Source organism: Eucyclogobius newberryi, unplaced genomic scaffold (genome assembly GCF_026437365.1).
Source record: "Eucyclogobius newberryi isolate DKJ021-1_F unplaced genomic scaffold, fEucNew1.0.hap1 SCAF_3, whole genome shotgun sequence".
Classification (NCBI taxonomy): Eukaryota; Metazoa; Chordata; class Actinopteri; order Gobiiformes; family Gobiidae; genus Eucyclogobius; species Eucyclogobius newberryi.
In genome coordinates, this window is record NW_027315945.1 from 11,242,044 (window position 1) to 11,262,112 (window position 20,069).

General features: G+C 40.8%; 1 protein-coding gene across 3 annotated transcripts in view; it reads left to right on the plus strand.

Annotated features, from left to right (window-relative positions):
• gramd1a (GRAM domain containing 1A) overlaps positions 1-20,069 on the plus strand; it is a 53,207-nt gene that overhangs the window by 23,917 nt on the left and 9,221 nt on the right. For all 3 annotated transcript variants that reach the window (XM_072460114.1, XM_072460115.1, XM_072460116.1), the window contains 5 exons: positions 185-338; positions 15,412-15,558; positions 16,572-16,693; positions 17,530-17,672; positions 18,036-18,139. In XM_072460114.1, the coding sequence (XP_072316215.1) occupies positions 185-338; positions 15,412-15,558; positions 16,572-16,693; positions 17,530-17,672; positions 18,036-18,139 (670 nt within the window). The remainder of the gene's footprint in view (positions 1-184; positions 339-15,411; positions 15,559-16,571; positions 16,694-17,529; positions 17,673-18,035; positions 18,140-20,069) is intronic.

Here is a 20,069-nt window from a genome sequence, read left to right on the forward strand (position 1 = left end):
AGACTGTGGTCACATTAATTGCAGTGTGGCCACAGTTGTATGTCTGCTCATGCTTCATCAACACGAGGCCAGGTCAGCTCAGACTCTGCTCCACACTCTACAGTCATATGACAATGGGCTGATGCTCTCTCTGCCCTCTGCTAACCGTCCTGCGGCTCCGTCTGTCTCTCTGTGTCTCTCTCAGTATCTGGAGGAGGGTGGGGAAAGTCTGTCAGAATCCACTAATCAGATGCAGCCTGTGCCCACCACCTACCTGGGAAACCTCTCCTCACTGGACATCACCAACGATGAGGACCTGCCCACAGACCCCAGCAGCTCCTCCGACACACAGCAAGAGAGTAAGTGCTTGTTAGGGATGCGTACTGCTACGACGGACCGGATCTGGACTTGTAAAAACGTTTCGGTTCAGGTCCAAAAAAAAAGAAACCCCGGTGATTCGGTTCTGGACTCTCTCTCTCTCTCTCTCTCGCTCTCTCTCTCTCGCTCTCTCTCTCTCGCTCTCCTCTCTCTCTCTCTCTCTCTCTCTATCTCTATCTCTATCTCTATCTCTATCTCTATCTCTATCTCTATCTCTATCTCTATCTCTCTCTCTATCTCTCTCTCTATCTCTCTATCTCTCTATCTCTCTCTATCTCTCTATCTCTCTATCTCTCTATCTCTCTATCTCTCTATCTCTCTATCTCTCTATCTCTCTATCTCTCTATCTCTCTATCTCTCTATCTCTCTATCTCTCTATCTCTCTATCTCTCTCTCTCTCTCTCTCTCTCTCTCTCTCTATATCTCTCTATCTCTCTATCTCTCTATCTATCTATCTATCTATCTATCTATCTATCTATATCTATATATCCTTTTCGTTCTAGAATCTAGACCATCTTAAACCGTCCATTGATCGCGAAATTTGCGCTGGAAAAGACTTAAACACTGCCATGCGCGGCTGTCAATGGCTCACACGGACCCTAATTAGTGACGCACTTGTCTTCCGGGCCTAAGTTGAAGTTGGCGAAATAAGTTTAAAGATGCGAGAGACCGCGCGGAACCGTGTGTCCACATGTGAATATTGAAGTGACAGCCGTTAAGATCGCTGGCTTTATTTGAACTGTTTTAAGCTGTGGCCGCCGCGTGCGATGTTGTTATGGTTAATGTGCTGCGGCCGTGGCCGCGTGTTAAAAGGGGCGGGGTCAACGTGGTCTTGTCTGGGTCTTTGATCTGGGTGTAAATATGAATGAAATAACTTAAGTGTTTATGTTGTGGTGTGATGTATTTGGTATTAAGTAAATACTAAGTCAAAGTAATATTGCGTGATTGCTGCATTAATTAATTGGAGTTTATATTTTGTAATAGTATTTTGTATTTGTATTCTACAGTTGTTAAATATGGTCTGGTGTTTAATGCTGCTAATATGATGTATTATTTTGATTTGTTGTGTAAAATATTTTCATATTCAACTTTTGATACTGCTAAGTTGATTGCTTTATAGTTGACTTTTATGCTTGTTTTTGTAACTCTTGTTATTTTACACTGTCACTTAATTATTTACACTGGTGTATTGTCTGTTTGAAGGTTTTTACCTGACTTTGGATACTAATGGATCTGCAAAATGAGAGTGGAAATGTATCTAAAGGCAAAACATTGTATCAGATGAAACAGCTGCTTTTGACCCTTGATCCAGACTGACCCTGTCAACAATACTCAACATGCTCTTGTTCAGAAGTTGTTCCTCAAGTAAAACACATGAATGTGTGCTAACTGTTAGTTAAGCTACAATTTACCTGCTAGCTAGTAGCTTGTGATTTGTAAGTTGCAACTTCTGTTAAAAACAGTGAATGAAGCAGACAAGTTGAGTTCATTTCAATCTGCTGTTAAGCCTTGTGTTTGATAGTCGTCCTTGTTCAAGTGTCAAGTAACTTGTGTTATGCTGTTGTAACATTCTGCAAAAATGGCATGAGTTCAGCCGGACTCATTAGATCCGGACCTGAACCTAAACCTCTGGATTCGAATCCGGACTTGAACCTGAACGTGGGTTTAGGTATGCATACCTAGTGCTTGTCCCACTGTAGACCTGTTGACAGGGTTCTGCTGTCTGCTTTCTGCGCGGCACTGACTCGTTGTTGTTGTTGTTGTTGTGTTGCTTTTAATGGCGGTTGGCAACTGAAAAAGGTGCATTTACCGCCACCTACTATAGATGTACGCCTTTAAAGTATGTGTTGCACATTATACCGTTTTTTTTTTTTTTAAACAAAAAAAAACCAACCGAGGAGAGAAAGAGGGAGAGAGAAAAAAACAACTCTTACATTACCGCCACCTACTTTAATTGTACGTCTTCGACTTTAGACTTCATTCTTTAGACTTCTCCCCCCAACCGCCATAAAACACCAAAGAAGAAGATGAAGACTTCTGGGGTTGAATTACCCCAGCCTTCAACTTAAGATGAACTTGACCTCCCGTTTGGTCTTTTTGAGTTAAGAAGTGCGCTTTCTTAGGCAAGACCAATGACTCCAGGTAAAGATGAGGTGTGCTATGATATTCTCTCATTTAACTGATAACACACTAGGGCTGGGTATTGCCAAGACCATTGTGATACGATACATATCCTGACACAGGGGTCACGATACGATACGTATCCCGATACTTGTATATTCCAATACAATTCCCTCGTTACGATACGTATCCTGATACATTTTTGAAAAAGGGGTCTTGAAAATTTACCAAATGGGTAATGTTTTTACTCTGGATAAGAAAATGGATGAAATTTCATGTTTATCCACAAAGCACTTATTTATATATCCATTATGCTCTAATAACTTCATACATCCAACCAACTGATCCAAATAGAACTAGATAATGTGCAATGGCTGAAGCCATTGCGAGTGTCTGCATTCTTACATAAAAGGAAAGACTTTATTCTTGTTAGTACTCTTACACACATGTAGTACTCTTAATTTTTCAGGAACCACGTTTTCTGTTAGATGTTCATTAGGTTGATTCAGACTAGTGCAAAGTAAAACAGGCTGTGCTTCACAGACAGATTCAGTCAGATTCTTTGTACGATTCCTCACACCTTTCACTGGCACCTCCTCATGTAAACATCATTGGCCTTGATCCGTTTCATCCATGTAAGAGTTCTCTGTACCTAAATCTATGACAGAATTCACTTGTTCATCAACTGGATTTGTTTCTGAAGGGCACATCACTGCACACCAACAGCTGAGGTCAGATTATAACCAAAATGAGCTGTTGTTGTTGTTTTATGGCGGTTGGTATCCAAGTGTTACATTACCGCCAGACTTTATTTTCAGAGTCTGACCTGACTTAATTCCAGGGCTGACTCTTCTTCATGTTCCTCTCCTTTTTTCATGTTCGGTGCTTTCGCCGTTCAGCTTTATTCTTTAAGGCTTGATTCTTTAAGCTTTGATATTTCCACTGATGTCGCTGCTTGGTAGCCGTGCATCTACTAGACTGGGCGAGGACAGGAGACCGCCCCCACCTCCAGATCTTCACTCTGATCACACTGATTCCCCAAAAGTAGACCTCCGTCACGCCGACTCTCATTCAGCGCCTTTAGCCTGCACTTCGCTCTGGCTGGGAGCAGCGCTGGCTCCTCTCTCCTTATTTACTTTAACCTCGTTACTTGACATTTTCTTGACTGCATCCGCATAGGATATATCTTGAGGGACCTTAATTTTCTGCACCTCAGCAGCTCTTTTCCTAAACTTGCATTCCCTGTAGGCAGAGCTATGTTCTTGCCCACAGTTACAGCACTTCAGCTTTGCTCCTTCGTCACACTTCCCATACTCATTATCTCCTGCACCTCTACCACATCTTTGCTTCCCTCTGCAGACCGCTGCAATATGCCCAAACCGCTGGCACTTTAAGAGAAGCAGGGGCGGTGGAACATAATGGCCTGACGCCATAGCACATGTATCCGAGGAACACCTTACCAGGCAGGCATTAGGCTTAGCATTAGCATTAATGTTAGCATTAGCATTAATGTTAGCATTAGCAATTTACTTTAAGTAGTATGTAAAAATGTCAAAAGCAATAGCCCCCCTAAGACGGTGAAAGCGATCGTAAAGAGGTTTAACTTGTTGAAATCGGTGAAAGTGTTAATGAGTTGAACAAATATAAGCAAATACTGGAAAAAGTACAAGATGTACAAATGTCAAAAGCAACAGCAGCAATAATGGCGCGTTCAGACCGGTGCGGCATAAGCATCCAGTTTACATTCAAAGTTTACATTCAAAGCGTGATTTCTGCTTATTTGCGGCGCGATTCGGCGTGGAGCGCGGCGTGGCAGGGGCGCTTTTGCGTTTTCCGCTCAAGACGCTTTGACGGCCGTATAAGCTTCAATGCCTCAATATTTTTCGCCGCAAATAAGTTCAGATTTGTCGAGCTTTTCTGCGGCGCGGCGGGACAGCAGCCAATCAGAGATGACGCTCTGGTGATGTACTTACACATTTCCCCCCGAGAAGAACCGGCACCACACCAATGGCAGACGATAAACTATAGTGCGGTGTGTCAACACAAGGAGCTTTATGGCGTGTCTTTGGTGGAATACAAGAAGGAGCGAGCCTGGAGGAGGATCAGAGGAGACTGGACTGTGGGGTAAGTTATCACAACTTTGAGATGATTAAAATCTATGTGTTGATAGTTGATGCAGTCAAAATAATTTGCGCTGGTTTGTGTTTGACATCTGCAGAAGAGTAGGGACGCATGAAGGGGCCAGAAGAAGCAGCAGGGCTGTCAGAAGAATTGTTTTTGTTGTTCTGCTCAACTAGCAGAGAGCTAGGCTACGAGCTAATGCTAACAAGAGCTCTCATCCACTTTGAAATGAGACTTTAAAAATACTTTGATGCATTTGAGATCACATTACGTAGATACAAAACTTAAATTACTGACTCCAACAGCGAAATTAGTGACTACAATCTAATGTCAGGCCTATTTAATTGTCCCACAGCCTCAAAGAAATCTTTACACAATCAGCTGTGCTCTAGAAGCTATAGTGCTCAGCTGATTGTGCTAGTAAGAATGTGAAGTTAGTCAAAGAGCTGATGAAACTGGAAAATGATATTGGCAACATATAGTAAAAGTTTGAATAATATTGCAGTAAATGTACTGGGCTAAAATATAACTGCTGTACAATGTTCTTTTTGAAAATCTGGATTTGCCTTCAGCCCTCCCTGTTGTTCCTGTTCATGTTGCTTCTGCTGCCCCTGCTCCTGCTGCTCCTGTTGCTCCTGCTGCTTCAGGGGATGCTGGCCCTTCTGCTGCACCCACAGGTGTGTAAAAGCAATTGGTTGGATTACAATTTGTTTTTTAACCTGTGCCATCTAAATTGCAATATGCTTTTTTTTTGTAGGCCCACGAGGAAGAGGTCCCTGGAGGCAGAGTCCTCCAGTCGCTCTGGGACTGACCCTCCTCATGTTCCATCTACTTCCTCTCTTGCAGAGGGTTCCAGCTCATTCAAAAGAATGTGTAAAATAACAAATAGTTAATTATAATTATATATATATATATATATATATATATATATATATATATATATATATATATATATATATATATATATAATTTATTGTTCTATATATATTATTTATTGTTCTATTTTTCCACAAAATAAATAATTTATATTATAAAATGTGTGTCCTGTTTACGTGCACCTTTTTCATATACATAATATTGGGTAGTTTGTGGGAAAATCAGTGGCTATTTAAAGATGTACTCATTTAATTTACCACATTTTAAGATCATAAACAAAAACAAACAAGGACAAGATGAGATAATCCTTTATTAGTCCACACAAGGGGACATTTCGTTGTTACAACACAGTAGAACAGGAGGAAAGGACAAATTATAGGAAGTTTCAAAAAAAAAAACACTCTTAATAGAACTCTTGGGAAATAAAATAGATAAATAAAAAAATAAAAAGATAAAAATAAAAATAAGATAATAAAATAATGATAATAGAATAAAATAAAGTAAAAATAGCTAGCACAAGACTAGGTAATACTATTAGCAGGTAAGTAAACAGAATAAAAACAAAATAGAACACTCTTATTTACAGGTATTGCACATGGTTACATCAGTATTGCACGTGTTCAGGGCTAGCAGTGTTTGTTATAAAGTCTGACAGCAGCAGGAAGGAAAGACCTGCGAAACCTTTCCTTCACACAGCGAGGGTGGATCAGTCTGTCACTGAAGTAGGTACAGAAGTAAAGAGAACAGATAACTTAAGAGCTGAAAAGCTTATCACTGTTTTATTCATTTAACTTTATCTCATTCTGTGTAAACAACATGGCATTTGGGCTCAATCTTGAGTGAGCATGTGGTCTTTGCCTATAAATATGAAAAACACTTTATCAAAAACACTTCTCTGTGTTGTGGACGTCCAGTCCTCTGTGTTGTGGACATCCAGTCCTCTGTGTTGTGGACGTCCAGTCCTCTGTTGTGGACACAGCCATGAGAGAGTCCCAGATGACAGCCTGACATCAGGGATGATGGAGGAGATTTGACACACAAACCCTGAAGCTGCTGGTGATTGTCGGGTAGAAATCCCCAGTGGCAAGAAATCTGAATAAAAAAACAAACAAATAACTATATAGCCTAAATTTAGTTTACTTGTACTTTAATTAAATATACCACAATCGAATTTAAAATGGTGCACTAGAACAAAATATTAACGCTATGAAAACTGTTTAATTTTTACTATCTATGTACTTGTCATTGATTTTATACACAACCACAAGCACATACACAGCACATACACTTTATTATTGCGCTCAGACGTGAATATTTCTGTACTGACCTGATGGACAGATGGACAGGCGCCTGTAGTAGTTGTCCTGGTACATATCCACGCATCAATGCGGGAAAACAAACAGGACCCGGGACAAACGAAACTACAGCTGAGAGCGACATTAATCCAGTCTTGAAGCAAATTATGGTATTGACTCAACTCGGATCGCTGGTGGATCCAGACACGCCGCCGAGCGTCTCCATTTTTGGGCTTTGAAAAGCAAATGCGCAAAAGGCACTGTCTCAACTTTGATTCGCCATTAGAGAAGCCAGACTGACAACACTTCCACTGCGCATGCGCACACGGCAAACCTGCATCTGCTTATGATTTTCGGCTCTGCTCCCTTGCGTTGAGAACGCGGCTTATTTGCGTTTGTCTTTAAATGTACAGGCGTCCAACTTCTGCGTAACGTGCGAATCAGCTTCTGCGGTGTGAACACGGCATAAGACGGTGAATGCGATCGTAAAGGGGTATAACTTGTTGAAATCGGTGAAAGTGTTAATGAGTTGAAATGCGTCAACAATCCTAAAATACAAGAACATATAGTGTCTGCTTTATGACATAAGCCAGGGGTGGGCAATTATTTTCCTCCGAGGGCCATATCCGAATCCAGGCAAGTAGCGGAGGGCCGGCCCGCGATCATTGGTGTAGAAAAAAAATCCCAAAAAATAAATATCATTTTTCTGTCAAATATAGGCTATTGAATTTATTATTTTATTAATTTCACGTCCTATTTATTAAGGATACAAGTGCAGAGAAAGGAAAAAAAATATATTTTTCAATTAAAAAAAAAAAAAGAAAAAAAATGTTTTTAATATTTCTTGGACAAGCTTGGCGGGACGGATTGAATGGCCCTACGGGCCGGATGTGGCCCGCGGGCCGTAGTTTGCCCACCCCTGACATAAGCAGACACTCAAATATATGGAACACATTCTAGTAAAGTTCTGAATGTATCTTGCCAAACAATTAACATGGTCTGAACATGCTGCAGCAGCATCTTCTGCACAGATCAGCTTCTGATCAGGTCCACAGCTCCTTCTCACCTCGGCCGAGAGGAGGGCGGCACAAACGGCATATCAAAAGTACTATTTCACCTTGTTTAAAGCTTCTTTTTTAAACAAAAAAATATTGATACTGAATCACGAAGTCCGTGATGATATATCGCTGTATCGATATTTTGAACACAACCCTATAACACACTTTTTAAGACTATTCAATCTCATCTGGGATACAGCATGTATTCCGTTAGCATGGAAACAATCTATTGTAGTACCGATACTGACCCATCAAGCTATAGGTCGATTGCCTTAACGTCGCAACTAGGGAAAATCATGGAATGCATGGTTACCGAGCGGTGGAATTACTTTAGAATTTGCTTTCTACTCTCCAGAGTTGCCGCCCCTTCTTCTTCTTTGGTGTTTTTATGCCAGTTGGTATCCAAGGGTTACACCTACTGTAGTTGTACATTTAAAGCCTTGTTCAGACCGCGAGCATAATCTCTGATTGGCTGCTGCGTCCGACGCTCAAACGCCCCCAACGCTCAAAACGCAGGATTTGCGCCGCAAAAACGCAGGACGGCCATGACGCGGGTTTACATAGACTTTGAATGTAAACTGGACGCAGCGGTGTGAACGCTCTATTAGACTTCAGGCCAAATAAAATAGCGTGTTTCTGATAACATTAAAAAAAAAAAAACAGGTAGGTGGGATTTTTTTCCTTTTTTTAATATATATTTAAAAATCCTCGCACAGGTTTTGCAGACGGTTTTCTTTTCTCAGAAGTGAGCGCTTTGCATTGAAGTGACCTTATTGGTATGCAGATATTGAATAAAATAGTTCCCACACAGGAAAAGCGACATTAGCAGACAACAACAGAGGGGGCAACACTCTGTTGTTGTCTGCGCGGCGCAGACCACGGCGTGGACCCGCTGTTGCCCTGCGCGCGTGGTCGATGAGCTTTAGATCCACTCGTCAAAAAAAGTTTTTCAAAGCACCATTGCTTGCAAGTGGCCAGGTGTACTTTGGAGTCTCATTGACCAAATGGATCACTTGCTAATGGTTATTTCCAGCAGTTTTACTTATTGTCACTACGTGATGTGAGCACTTTTCAACTGTCACACAAAATATCTTCACCGCTGCTGCCCCCCGGCCGTGCCTGTCGCCACGGCCATGGCAGCCAGTGGGTTGGCACTAGATGTTTTTTTTTTCCCGCAGCTTTTGGATTCTCTCTCACAATTTGACATTTTCGAAACGTACGGCCAGTAAATATGCGATAAAATGTTTAAGGTTGGGTTTTGAAATTCAGGTCTGTCGGGTTACCGGAAACGCACATTGTTGTTGTTGTTGTTGTTGTTTTATGGCGGTTGGCATCCAATTGTTGCATTACCGCCAGACTGTATTCCTCAGACTTTGTCGTAGTCCTCAGACTCTGTCGTAGTCCGTAAAAGAACTCCTTCCATTGCTTTGGTGTTACAAAGCCCATGAGGTCATGATATGTCTTTGTGACTAGAATAGTTGTTGTTTGTTTCAGAGACCGACCGGCTTTATTCCAGGGAGACTCTTCTTCATCTTCCTCTCCTTCTTTGACGTTCGGTGCTTCCACCGTACAGCTTTATTCTTTAGGCTTCATTCTATAGGCTTTAATATTTCCACTGATGTCGCTGCTTGGTAGCCGTGCGTCTACGAGACTGGACGAGGACAGGAGACCACCCCCATCTCGTCACTCTGATCACTCTGACTCCCCAAAAGCAGACCCCCATCACTCCGACTCCCATTTAGCGCCTTTAGCCTGTTTTCTATATCTGCCCAATCAAGCTCCTTTGTTCCAAGGAATCTCCCTGCAGCTTTAGCAATGATCCTGATCCTTTCAGTTCTGCTTTGAGCCTGAGCAGCACAGTTTACAACATCCACCATAAAGAGTACAAAATCCTCTCTATCCACAACCAGGGTATTCTCATTAATTCTGGAACCTGCACACTTGGGACCTCCACTCTTGAAACCTTCACACTTCTTGGGAGCCACGCTGGCCTTTCTCATTTCGCCCTGGCTGGGAGCAGCGCTGGCTCCTCTCTCTGTATTTACTCTAAACTCGTTACTTGAAACTTTCTTGACTGCATCTGCATAGGATATACCTTGAGAGACCTTTATTTTCTGCACCTCAGCAGCTCTTTTGCTGAACCTGCATCCCCCATAGGCAGAGCTATGTTCTATGTATGTATGCTATGCTATGTATCTTCCCCACAGTTACAGTACTTCAGTTTTGCTCCCACGTCACACTTCCCATACTCGTGATCTCCTGCACATTTACCACATCTTTGCCTCCCTCTACAGACCGCTGCAATATGCCCAAAGCGCTGGCACTTAAAGCAACGCGGTGGAACATATGGCCTAACGTCATGGCACATGAACCCAATGAACACCTTACTAGGCAGGCACCTCCCTTCAAGTGTTACCATTACCGACAAGCTGTCACATCTTACCCCAGACCGGGTCACCTTCAACCGCCTAGCGTCCACCACCGTAGCTCCAGTCAAATTCTCCTTAACTTCATCCACAGACGTCGCCGTAGGGACACCTACGATAACTCCTCTGACCGTGTTTCTTTCAGCATCAGACACAAGAATGTCCTTTCCACCCAGACGTTTAGTTCCAATCGCCTTCCGTTGCTGAGCCGCGTCCTTGCACACGACCAGCAGCGAGCCATCTCTAAGGACACTCGCACTCTTGATCACTCCCACAGCTACAGTTAGGCTCTTTGACAATGCCACTGAATTCCACTCCTTAAAGGATGCACTATCCTGTGCAAGCTTTATGATCACCTTACAGTCTCTGCTCTCACTCCGGATATCAATAGCTTCAGCCTCATCCTGCTGCTCATTCCCAGAACCCTCGGACGAGCTAAGGGACTTTTTACGTTTCCGGGCACGTGCAGCCAGAAAAGGCTGCTCCTCCACGCCGTCCAGAACGTCTTCGACCACCGATCCACTCTCCTCCGCCATCTCCCGTCTCTCCAGACCGGAGACTCCCTTATTATTTTTTTGGCCTTAGACTTTATTCTTTGGACTTTATTCTTCAGACTTAATTCTTTAGATTTCTTCTTTGGCGTTTTATGGCGGCTGGTCTCTTTAGATATCATTCTTTAGACTTCGTTCTTTAGACTTCATTCTTTAGACTTCATTCTTTAGACTTCAGTCTTTAGACTTTGAGGCCCGAGGCCCAACCCTCGTTTATGGGTCATTGCCTTCAAAGCCCATGAGAAGTGGAAACGGATCGAATACGCTTTATACCGTCACATGAGCGGTCAGTAGCAGAGCAAGTTCAAAAGTTAGATTCAGATCCTGAAAAGTAAAGGTAATGGCCATAAGAAAGCAATTCAGAGATAATACTCTGGCACAGAATGTTGAATTGATTAAACCCCAGCCTTCAACTAAAGATGAACTTGACCTCCCGTTTGGTCTTGAGTTAAGAAGTGCGCTTTCTAAGGCAAGACAAGAAGATTCCAGGTAAAGATGAGGTGTGCTATGATATGCTCTCTCATTTAACTGATAACATACTTGGTTTAATTTCAAAGGTCCTGTATCATGCAAAATCGACATTTTAGAGCTTTTAACAGTGCTATTGGTACCTCATACATTTGCCCAAAATGTTTTTTTGATTGATTCCTGCTGTCTTTAGCTAGAGAAGTCTCTATCCTTCCCCTCGGATGATCAGACGAACAGGGGAGCATGCAGCCCATTCTTCAGGAAGCACTCTGTACCTGTAACACGCCCCCCTCGAGTGCCGTTGTGTCTCGGCCTCTGTTTACATCCCCACCATATTCAGGCTACGTCACGGGGTGGGCGGGGGAGACAGATCACTCGTCGCATGGGTGGGGGCGAATCTCAAACTAAGCAGTCTGCATTTACGGGTTTGTGAGCTGGGTCCTAGAATTGGGTGATGTTTTATAACTATTATGTTATGGTCTTGCACAACACTGATTATTATCAAATATACCCTTAGGGTAGACTACGAAACAGGGAAAAATGGCATGATATGGGACCTTTAAGACCTCTCATCTGGGATACGGGATGTATTCTGTTAGCATGGAAACAATCTATTGTAGTACCGATTCTAAAACCAGGAAAACCCCCATCTGACCCATCAAGATATCAAATTTGCATTCCACTCATCAGAGTGGCTTCTCAAGGGCAGAAATACCATGGATTATGTATTATGTTTAGAATCTGAAATCCAAATAGCCAAGACTAAAAGAGAAATAGTTATTGCAATATTCTTTGATGTGGAAAAAGCAATATTGTTTGGAAGGAAGGGCTTTTTGTCAAGTTACATAAGTTTGGAAGGGAAAAGTTGTTCAACTGGGTAAGAAGTTTCTTGTCTGGCTGACTAATTTAAACCAGAGTAGGCACAGTTTGCTCTGATGTTTATGAGGTAGAAAATGGAATCTCACAATGAAGTGTGTGCATCCCTTTTTTGTTCAACATATATAGTGTAGATTATTCTGTTGGAAGAAGCGTCTTTGCAGAAGATTTGCATTGTGGGTGAGAGGCAGAAATGTTCAAGTTATTGAGAATGAAATACAAAGAGCATTACAGCAGGTTGAGCAGTGGACTCTGAAGTGGGATTTTAAGTCTGTACAGAAATCTCAAGATATTTATTTTTATAATTGGCATAAGGATGTATCTTAAATTATATGGGCAATTACTTTAACAGGTCATGGAAGTGACATTCTTAGAAGTCATCTTTTGATGAAAAGATTAATTGGCGACAGCACATTGATAAGGTTGCAAATAAAGGCAAAAAGGTGAATAATCTGCTGAATCTAGCCAGGACTGGGGAGCTAGCAGAAGGTCACTTCTGAATATTTACCGGGCTATTATGAGAGCAACTATTTATTATGGCTAGGCTGTATTTCTTACATGTCTTAAGCTAAAACTAACTTAATGAAACATGTAGAGCAAGCCCAAGCCTTGCGTATCTGTTGTAAGACTTCCCCTTTCTCTGCAATGCAGCTTGAGTTGGGAGAAATGTTATTACGGATCAGGAGGTTACAGCTTATGTTAGCTTATTGGATATATGTGCAAGGACATACAAGCACACACCCAGTGACAGAAATTCCTTGAGGATTTTGGTAACATCATGAGGCTGATCGTTGTTTTAGCTGGGTAGGAAATGCAAAGGCACAACTAGATGGATTGAGTGATCTTAACCTGAACCCTCCGGTGGCTTTGTCAACCATAGCTCCTTGGAACTTTCTTTCGAATATTAGTTTACATCACAATCTAAAAGGAAAAAACAAAAAAAGACCATTGACATGCACTCTGATAATATGTTTATTTATACCGATGGATCTAAAGATCCTGAGAGTGGGCAGACCACATACCTGACCTTGAGATAGCGCTTAAGAAGAGGTTAACAGACCATCTTTCTGTCTTCACCACGGAACTCATATTAATATCTTAGTGATGGAATAGGTTGAATCTACGTTACAGTGTCGCAACATTGTGATAGCTTCTGACAGCCTCTCTGCACTGCAAAGCATTACATCTGGAAAATCTGATTGTAGACAGGATATTTGATATAGCATCTTCCATTTGATACTCTCTTTCCAGGAAAGAGGTGACGGTCTCCTTCATTTGGGTTCCTGCCCGTTGGGGTGGATGGTAATGAAATGCCTGATTCACTGGGAAAAAATCCCTTAATTAAACCAATTCTCTTAAATCAATTGATGTGATTGTTAGAAAGCACTGGAAATATACCTCCTTCTAATTACAACAGGTCCAACACACTTGTGCAGCCCCAGGAGGGCGAGCGAACTCGCAGCACCTACTGTACAACAGTCACAGGGCTAACAGGCAAAATCGTGGAAACGGTTTAGCCGAACAACAACCACACATACAACCTGCGTGCAAGAAGATTCTTGGGACTGAGCTGCCGGTGTCACTTTATGATGCACTCACGTGAGCCAACGAGAGGTCAAAGGTGACTTTGTTGTTGATGATCATCCAGTGCTTTATGCACCAGAAGCGGAGCCAGACATTCTAAACATCCGGGGCTTAGCCCAAAAAGAAAGGGAGGGGGTCAATATGATGTGGTTATAACCCTCCAAAGGCAAATGCAGCCTTTTTACCTTCTGAGAGAGCTCCTCCCTCCAAAAAACGTTGAACAGAACAGCAGAGGTGACATTTAGTTATTCAAGAAATTGTACATATTCTTTAAAACAATCAGTGACAAAACAAATATGAAAAACATGCACCTGACAGGGCTTGAACTCACAACACTAATGTCCACACACTGATGCTCTGCTGTCTAGGCTAGTCAGCTTAGAAAACAGAAGTCAGTCTTACCTTTAGCAAACACCTTCCTCAGTGAGCTGTTTGTCCTGTAGTTTCTCTGCTTTAGCTTTGGAGATGAATAAAACTTGAGCCACTGCTACACCGACAACCACAATGAATTCATGGTTTGAACAATCATGTGCTGTTGTTGTCTATTCTTCGTTAGATAAACTTGGTTTTTCAGCACATTCTGAATGTTTCTTTTTTCCAGTCGATCTGCTCTTGTTTTTGCAAAACCTCAGTTAAATGATGTAGAAAAGGCCAAATTGGTCAGATTGCATGACGTGCTGTAAACACTTTCTACGCTCCCGCCCACTTTCTACATGCAACCAATCATACATCAGTTCAACAAAAATAACCAACAAAACGGGTAAAGAGCAATGAAGCCACTGCTGGATTCAAACTCTGGTCCCCTGCGTCCCAACCCAACGCTCTACTTGTTGCGCTAACCACTTAGTGATGCCTGGCCCATGTTATGCACCCATTCTATCGGTCAGTAGTGATAAAATAGAACCAGATTGTCTTGTTCATAACTGTTGAAATGTGAGGCCCCGCCTCTTCATGGCATTTAACATTTTTGAAAAATGATTATATGACAACTTACATGTATGAATTTTGAAAATTGAAAAGTTAAGGTTTAGTTAAAAACAGATATTGGATTACTGAAAGATGCATGAATCCATGAAAATACAACTGTCCCTTTGCTAATGATGAGGAAACACTGTAGCCACATAGCCAAAAGCCCATAAAAGTTAGTCAAGTGTACATAATATCTCCTTTGAAACCTTGTACAAGTTATTTGAGCATTTACCCAAAGCTGACTAGAAAAATCATAACGCGCTGCTGTAAGCAAGGTGTTTTAATTTGTTTTGGATACATTTCTAAACCTTTAGGAGGTCACATGATTACATTAAAAACAAGGTTCTTTAAAGCGCCTATGACCTACTATCACCTATATTTTAAACATTCCATGAAATAATCTAGCCAGTGCTAATTGTGTCAAAAATCTGGGACATCTACCCTTGGATAAGGACAAATATGTAACGAAGCTCATGATTTGTTGACTCAATAACAGCAACAGATTAGCTGTCTTTCCACATGCCTTCCTTCTGTTTTAGCACTTATTAAATACTAATGATCAGCCAAAGCATGTATGTTTTCATATGCAATAACTTTAGCCTGTTCAGCTAAGGCAGATTAGTTTCTTGAACCATCCATTAGATAGAAAGAGTCCACGGTGTAAAAATACAAATATTCATGCTTATATTGTACATGTTTTCTGTTGTAGGTGAAGTGGAGTCTTTCTGTGCCAACCTGGGAGGCCGTTTGCTCATAAACACCGTGGTCCGCATGAGCGTGGACAAGCTGCACGACCTGCTCTTCTCTGCAGACACACACTTTATCCAACACCTCTTTTCCCAGAGACACTTCACTGGTGCGTCTACCATTAACCAACTGCTCAACGTAGTAACACTTTAAAGCTCTATGTAATATTTTTAGTAATTTCTTTGACCTGCCCATAATCCATTTACCTTCTGGTTTGAACTCTGTGAACGTGTTTTAACTTGTTGTAAAATGAAAGCAATAACACAAGTTTTTCCTGTTACCGTTATTACGACGGAAGCTTTTTGCATCGTAAGATGTGTGAATCATATGCTGTCCCTGTTCCAACACTTAGATAATCAACCAAGTTACATTGTATTATCACTAGGTTGGGTCCATGTGACTTCACAACACGCTAAACTCCCTAGAGTAAAATAATAAATAATAATAATTATCCTGGTCTCAAATAGAGAAGTGAGGACGAACATGTTCCAGTTTGTTCCTGTAAAATTCATTTTTTCATTGGGTTCAAAGTCCAAGTCGAGTCCCAAGTCTAAGTTAATTTTGTCATGTCAAAAGTCAAGTGTGACTAGTGACTCAAATCTGATTTAAGTCTGTTATTAAATGGAAAAAGAAAATATCCTTATATCTAAAAGTGAACTATATATGTCCCTTCTCGCCATCTGGAATTATGGCAAATCTATAATAATAATAGGAACTAGAGGAGGAGATATGTTTAAACATGCAAGTGATATTTCTGCACTTTGGTGGTTCATTTTACACTTGAACCTCAACAAGACACTTTTTGCTAATGCATTGCCACAATATTGTTTAAATAGTATCTTTGTCATTATTAGATCTGTTGGATTCTGTATTTAGAAGTAGACAGAACGTGAGCTGGTGTGTGGGCTGTCCGACCCCATAGAGAGGCCCCGCGGACAATGTGTCGCACTAATTAAGGCATTTTTTCCCGTAGCAGCCCCACACTTTTTTGTCCTCACTCAGCTCCGGCTTCTTTCTTTTTGCACTCGCTCGTCTTCAAACAGTCCTGATTAACGTATTTCTTAATTCTGTTTGTGTCGCCTACTCTTATTTACAGTAGATGTTCTTGTGGTCTTTGTTCAGATTTGTCAGTGGGCGAGTGGCAGCAGGACGACAGCACAGGGAGCACCAGTCGAATACTGAGCTACACCATCACCCTGAACAACCCCCTCGGTCCCAAAACGGCTCCTGTCGTAGAGACTCAGGTCAGTACTGGCTCAGATTTACACCCCAAAGTTAGCCTTTTGTTTTGGTTGGTCTTTTTTAAAACAGCTTTTTGTTTTATGCTACAAACGATTTCCAAGTAGAGGTGGGAGATGCGTCAGGAAATGGATAATCAGTTGTTAGGATTTTGGCTAATTTAATCAACTCTCTTTAGAAATTAAGTCATTCGTTACCCATCACCTTTAAAATCAAGTAAAATGCATGTGGTTTGGAGTAGAGTTCATACTTTTTACTATACATGTTTAATGGCATCGATCGCGAGTACTTCTGTTAAGGAATAGTGAAAGCAATTTGTGTTTTTATGACAAAAGTAAAATGTAATAATAAATTGTTGTCGACCAATACAAGGGGGAAAAAAGGTTATTTTAGGGAGCAGAAATGTTTTTGTTTTTTTAAATTGACCAATATCTTGACAATTATTATTGGAGGGTTCATGTGAAACGTTTAAGTACAGATTTGCTCTATTTGCAAACTTATATATTTGTTACATTTCTTAATTTTAGTGAGGACTCAATACATCCAAATTTCCTTCTAAACTTTGTACTATCTAGGGACAATTGGTATTTATTTTTATATATATTATTATATTATTATACCGTTGCTATTAGTGTATGGCCATTTTTAATTCCTGTGTCCATAGTAAAACTAAATTGAGTAAATAATGATACGATTACACTTTTTGCAATATTTTTGTGCATAAGAGTAGAATGTATTACTTGTCTCTACCGTCTCCAGGTGAACAGAGATTCTATTAGCTCATGTTAACTCCAGTATTTGGATCGTTGACCACAGTGAGGATGTGCGTTTGTGTTTGCAGACGCTACATAAGGACAGTGTTCGGGGCGAGTGCTTTGTGGTGGACTCAGAAGTCATCACCTCAGGCATTCCGTACCAGGACTACTTCTACACGGTCCATCGCTACTGCCTCACCTCCGTCAACAAACACAAGAGTCGCCTACGGTAAGACTGTGGGACACTATGGAGCACACCAGAGACTTCAATAAGCACTCATTATTTCAGCAAGGGTACATACTTATGTTACATAAAGAAAAGTTTATAAATGCATAAAACAACATTTAGTTTTCCCCTTATTTTTCAATGTTCTTCCAGACAAATCGAGATGAACCCCAAATTCAAAGATCGATTTAAATCTATTTATTGCCCAGCCCTACTTGTTAGTACATATCAGACTGGAGGAAGTTATACAATGGGGGACAATGCGTCTTAGTCTAAAACAATGACTATAATATCATATTGAATCCTGAAATGCCCTCTCTTTATTTCCTGTGTGTAACGTGCCTTGTGTGCTTATATGCTGCACAGGGTTTCCTCTGACATCTGCTACAGGAAGCAGCCATGGAGCCTGGTCAAAGCCCTGATTGAAAAGAACACCTGGAGCGGCATTGAAGAGTATTATAGACATATGGGTAGGTCACATGACACCACCATCTCACTGTCCCCCGTCTAGTGTGCAGGCTCTAAGTGGATTAGATTTCTCAGCCATACAATCAAAAACAATTGAGCCGGCAGTGTTTTCTTTCCTGCCGTTTGATGTGTTACAATAAGAAGTTTGATTGTGGATCATTCACGTCTGTCACCAGCATTTTTAAAGAGTTAAACTTGAGTGGAGTGTTTCTGGTAGCTTTGAACAGTACTCAATTTTTTTTACATTTGTAACAAATGTACAAATGTAATCATTAAATAAGCGTCTTTTATCATAAGAAATACATTTTCATATCATGTTGTTTATACAATATTTGTTTGTGAAAAGTACGTTTCATTTTTGAGGTCTAAACTACAGTGATAAGAAAAGATAAGACCTGACTTTATTATTCCTGAAGGTAATTCTTGTACCAGAGAAGCCATTAAAACACACAAATAAAAAAATATTGATTTATATTAAATATTTAAGATTTAATATTTTAAATATAAAGTGCTGTTACATATGTATGTAAATTAGGGGCAGGTATCAATTCAAAAATCTGACCAGACCTACAATAATCACAATCATATTGCTTTTCTTAATTATGATTCATTAAATTGAAAATTAAGACATTGAATGTTTTAATGTTGAATAAGAGGTTAACACTTTAACATGTCTCAATGATGTAAAAAATGTAAACGTTGAGCATTTTTCAAAAAAAAATTATATATATATATATATATTTTTTTTGTATTTAATTATTATTTTTTTAAATCGATCTTTGGACGTACGAATCGGTCATTAATATGCGGATCGATTAAAAATCGGAAAATCGATTTTTTTCAACCCAGCTCTACTTTTAACATGAGCCTGTTCAACACGAGCAGGTGCTGCCTTAAGTCATAAAGTCACCGCAGATCTTTTATAGTGGAGCATTTAACAGAGGCTTGTATGTGTTGCCCAGTGGTGGAGTGGTTAAGGTGGCAGCACACATGCCGCAGTGTTGTGAGTTTGAATCACGGCTCTGACAATTTACTGCATGTCCTCCCTTCTCTCTCATCCCCATTTCACGCTCGGCTCTCTTGTCTAATAAATCCAAGGGCCAAGGGAGCGTCTGCTCCGTGTTGAGACTCACAGATCAACTTATTTAAACCAACTGTGAATCAAAACCCAAACCATGTGCGTGTAGAGCTCCAAAAACCTATAGCAAATGGTGCAGCGCTCGAGGAGTCTGTGTCTCCGCTCACACACTGAAGGAGAGAGGTCTGTACGGTAGAGCCAGAGTAACAAGCGTTTACAAGCTCTGTGAACACGGTGTGCATGCGGTGAGAAGGGAAACATGTTATCAATGCATCAATTTATTTGAATGCGAATAAAGGGAAAAATGCATTGTGTCAATGGGATTATTCTCCCTAATATAAATACAACATCAGATACCAGCACAGTTCCTTATAAAAGGGGAGGAGTTAAACAAAGTAGGTTTTATAAAGAATAATGTGTTGTGACTAGTATTACCCGATAAATAGCAGCATTTGTGATGTTGCTTTTTCAAACCAATGTAAATACTTTTTCCATTTATTTTTTGTTTTTGGCTTAAACTCTAACTCTATGTTCAGTAAAAAGGTATGAAACTTTTTTTGGTGGCAAGTATGCCGCCTATTTATCTCCATTGAGACATCATTACTTTCCTCAATGTGTTCCACAGTACGGCATTAATTTGTAAATCTTGAATTGGGTGTATTGGGATGTAACAATCAGAAATCTTACACTTGAATTTTATGCTGGACCTACTGCATCAACACAACAATCATTAACAGACATTATTCCCACGGTAGATTGGGTTTTTGAAACTGCAATAAATGCAGAAATGTCTCCAGGCGCATGTGTGTGTGTGTGTGTGTGTCGAGCGGAGACCAGCGTGTCCACAAGACTAC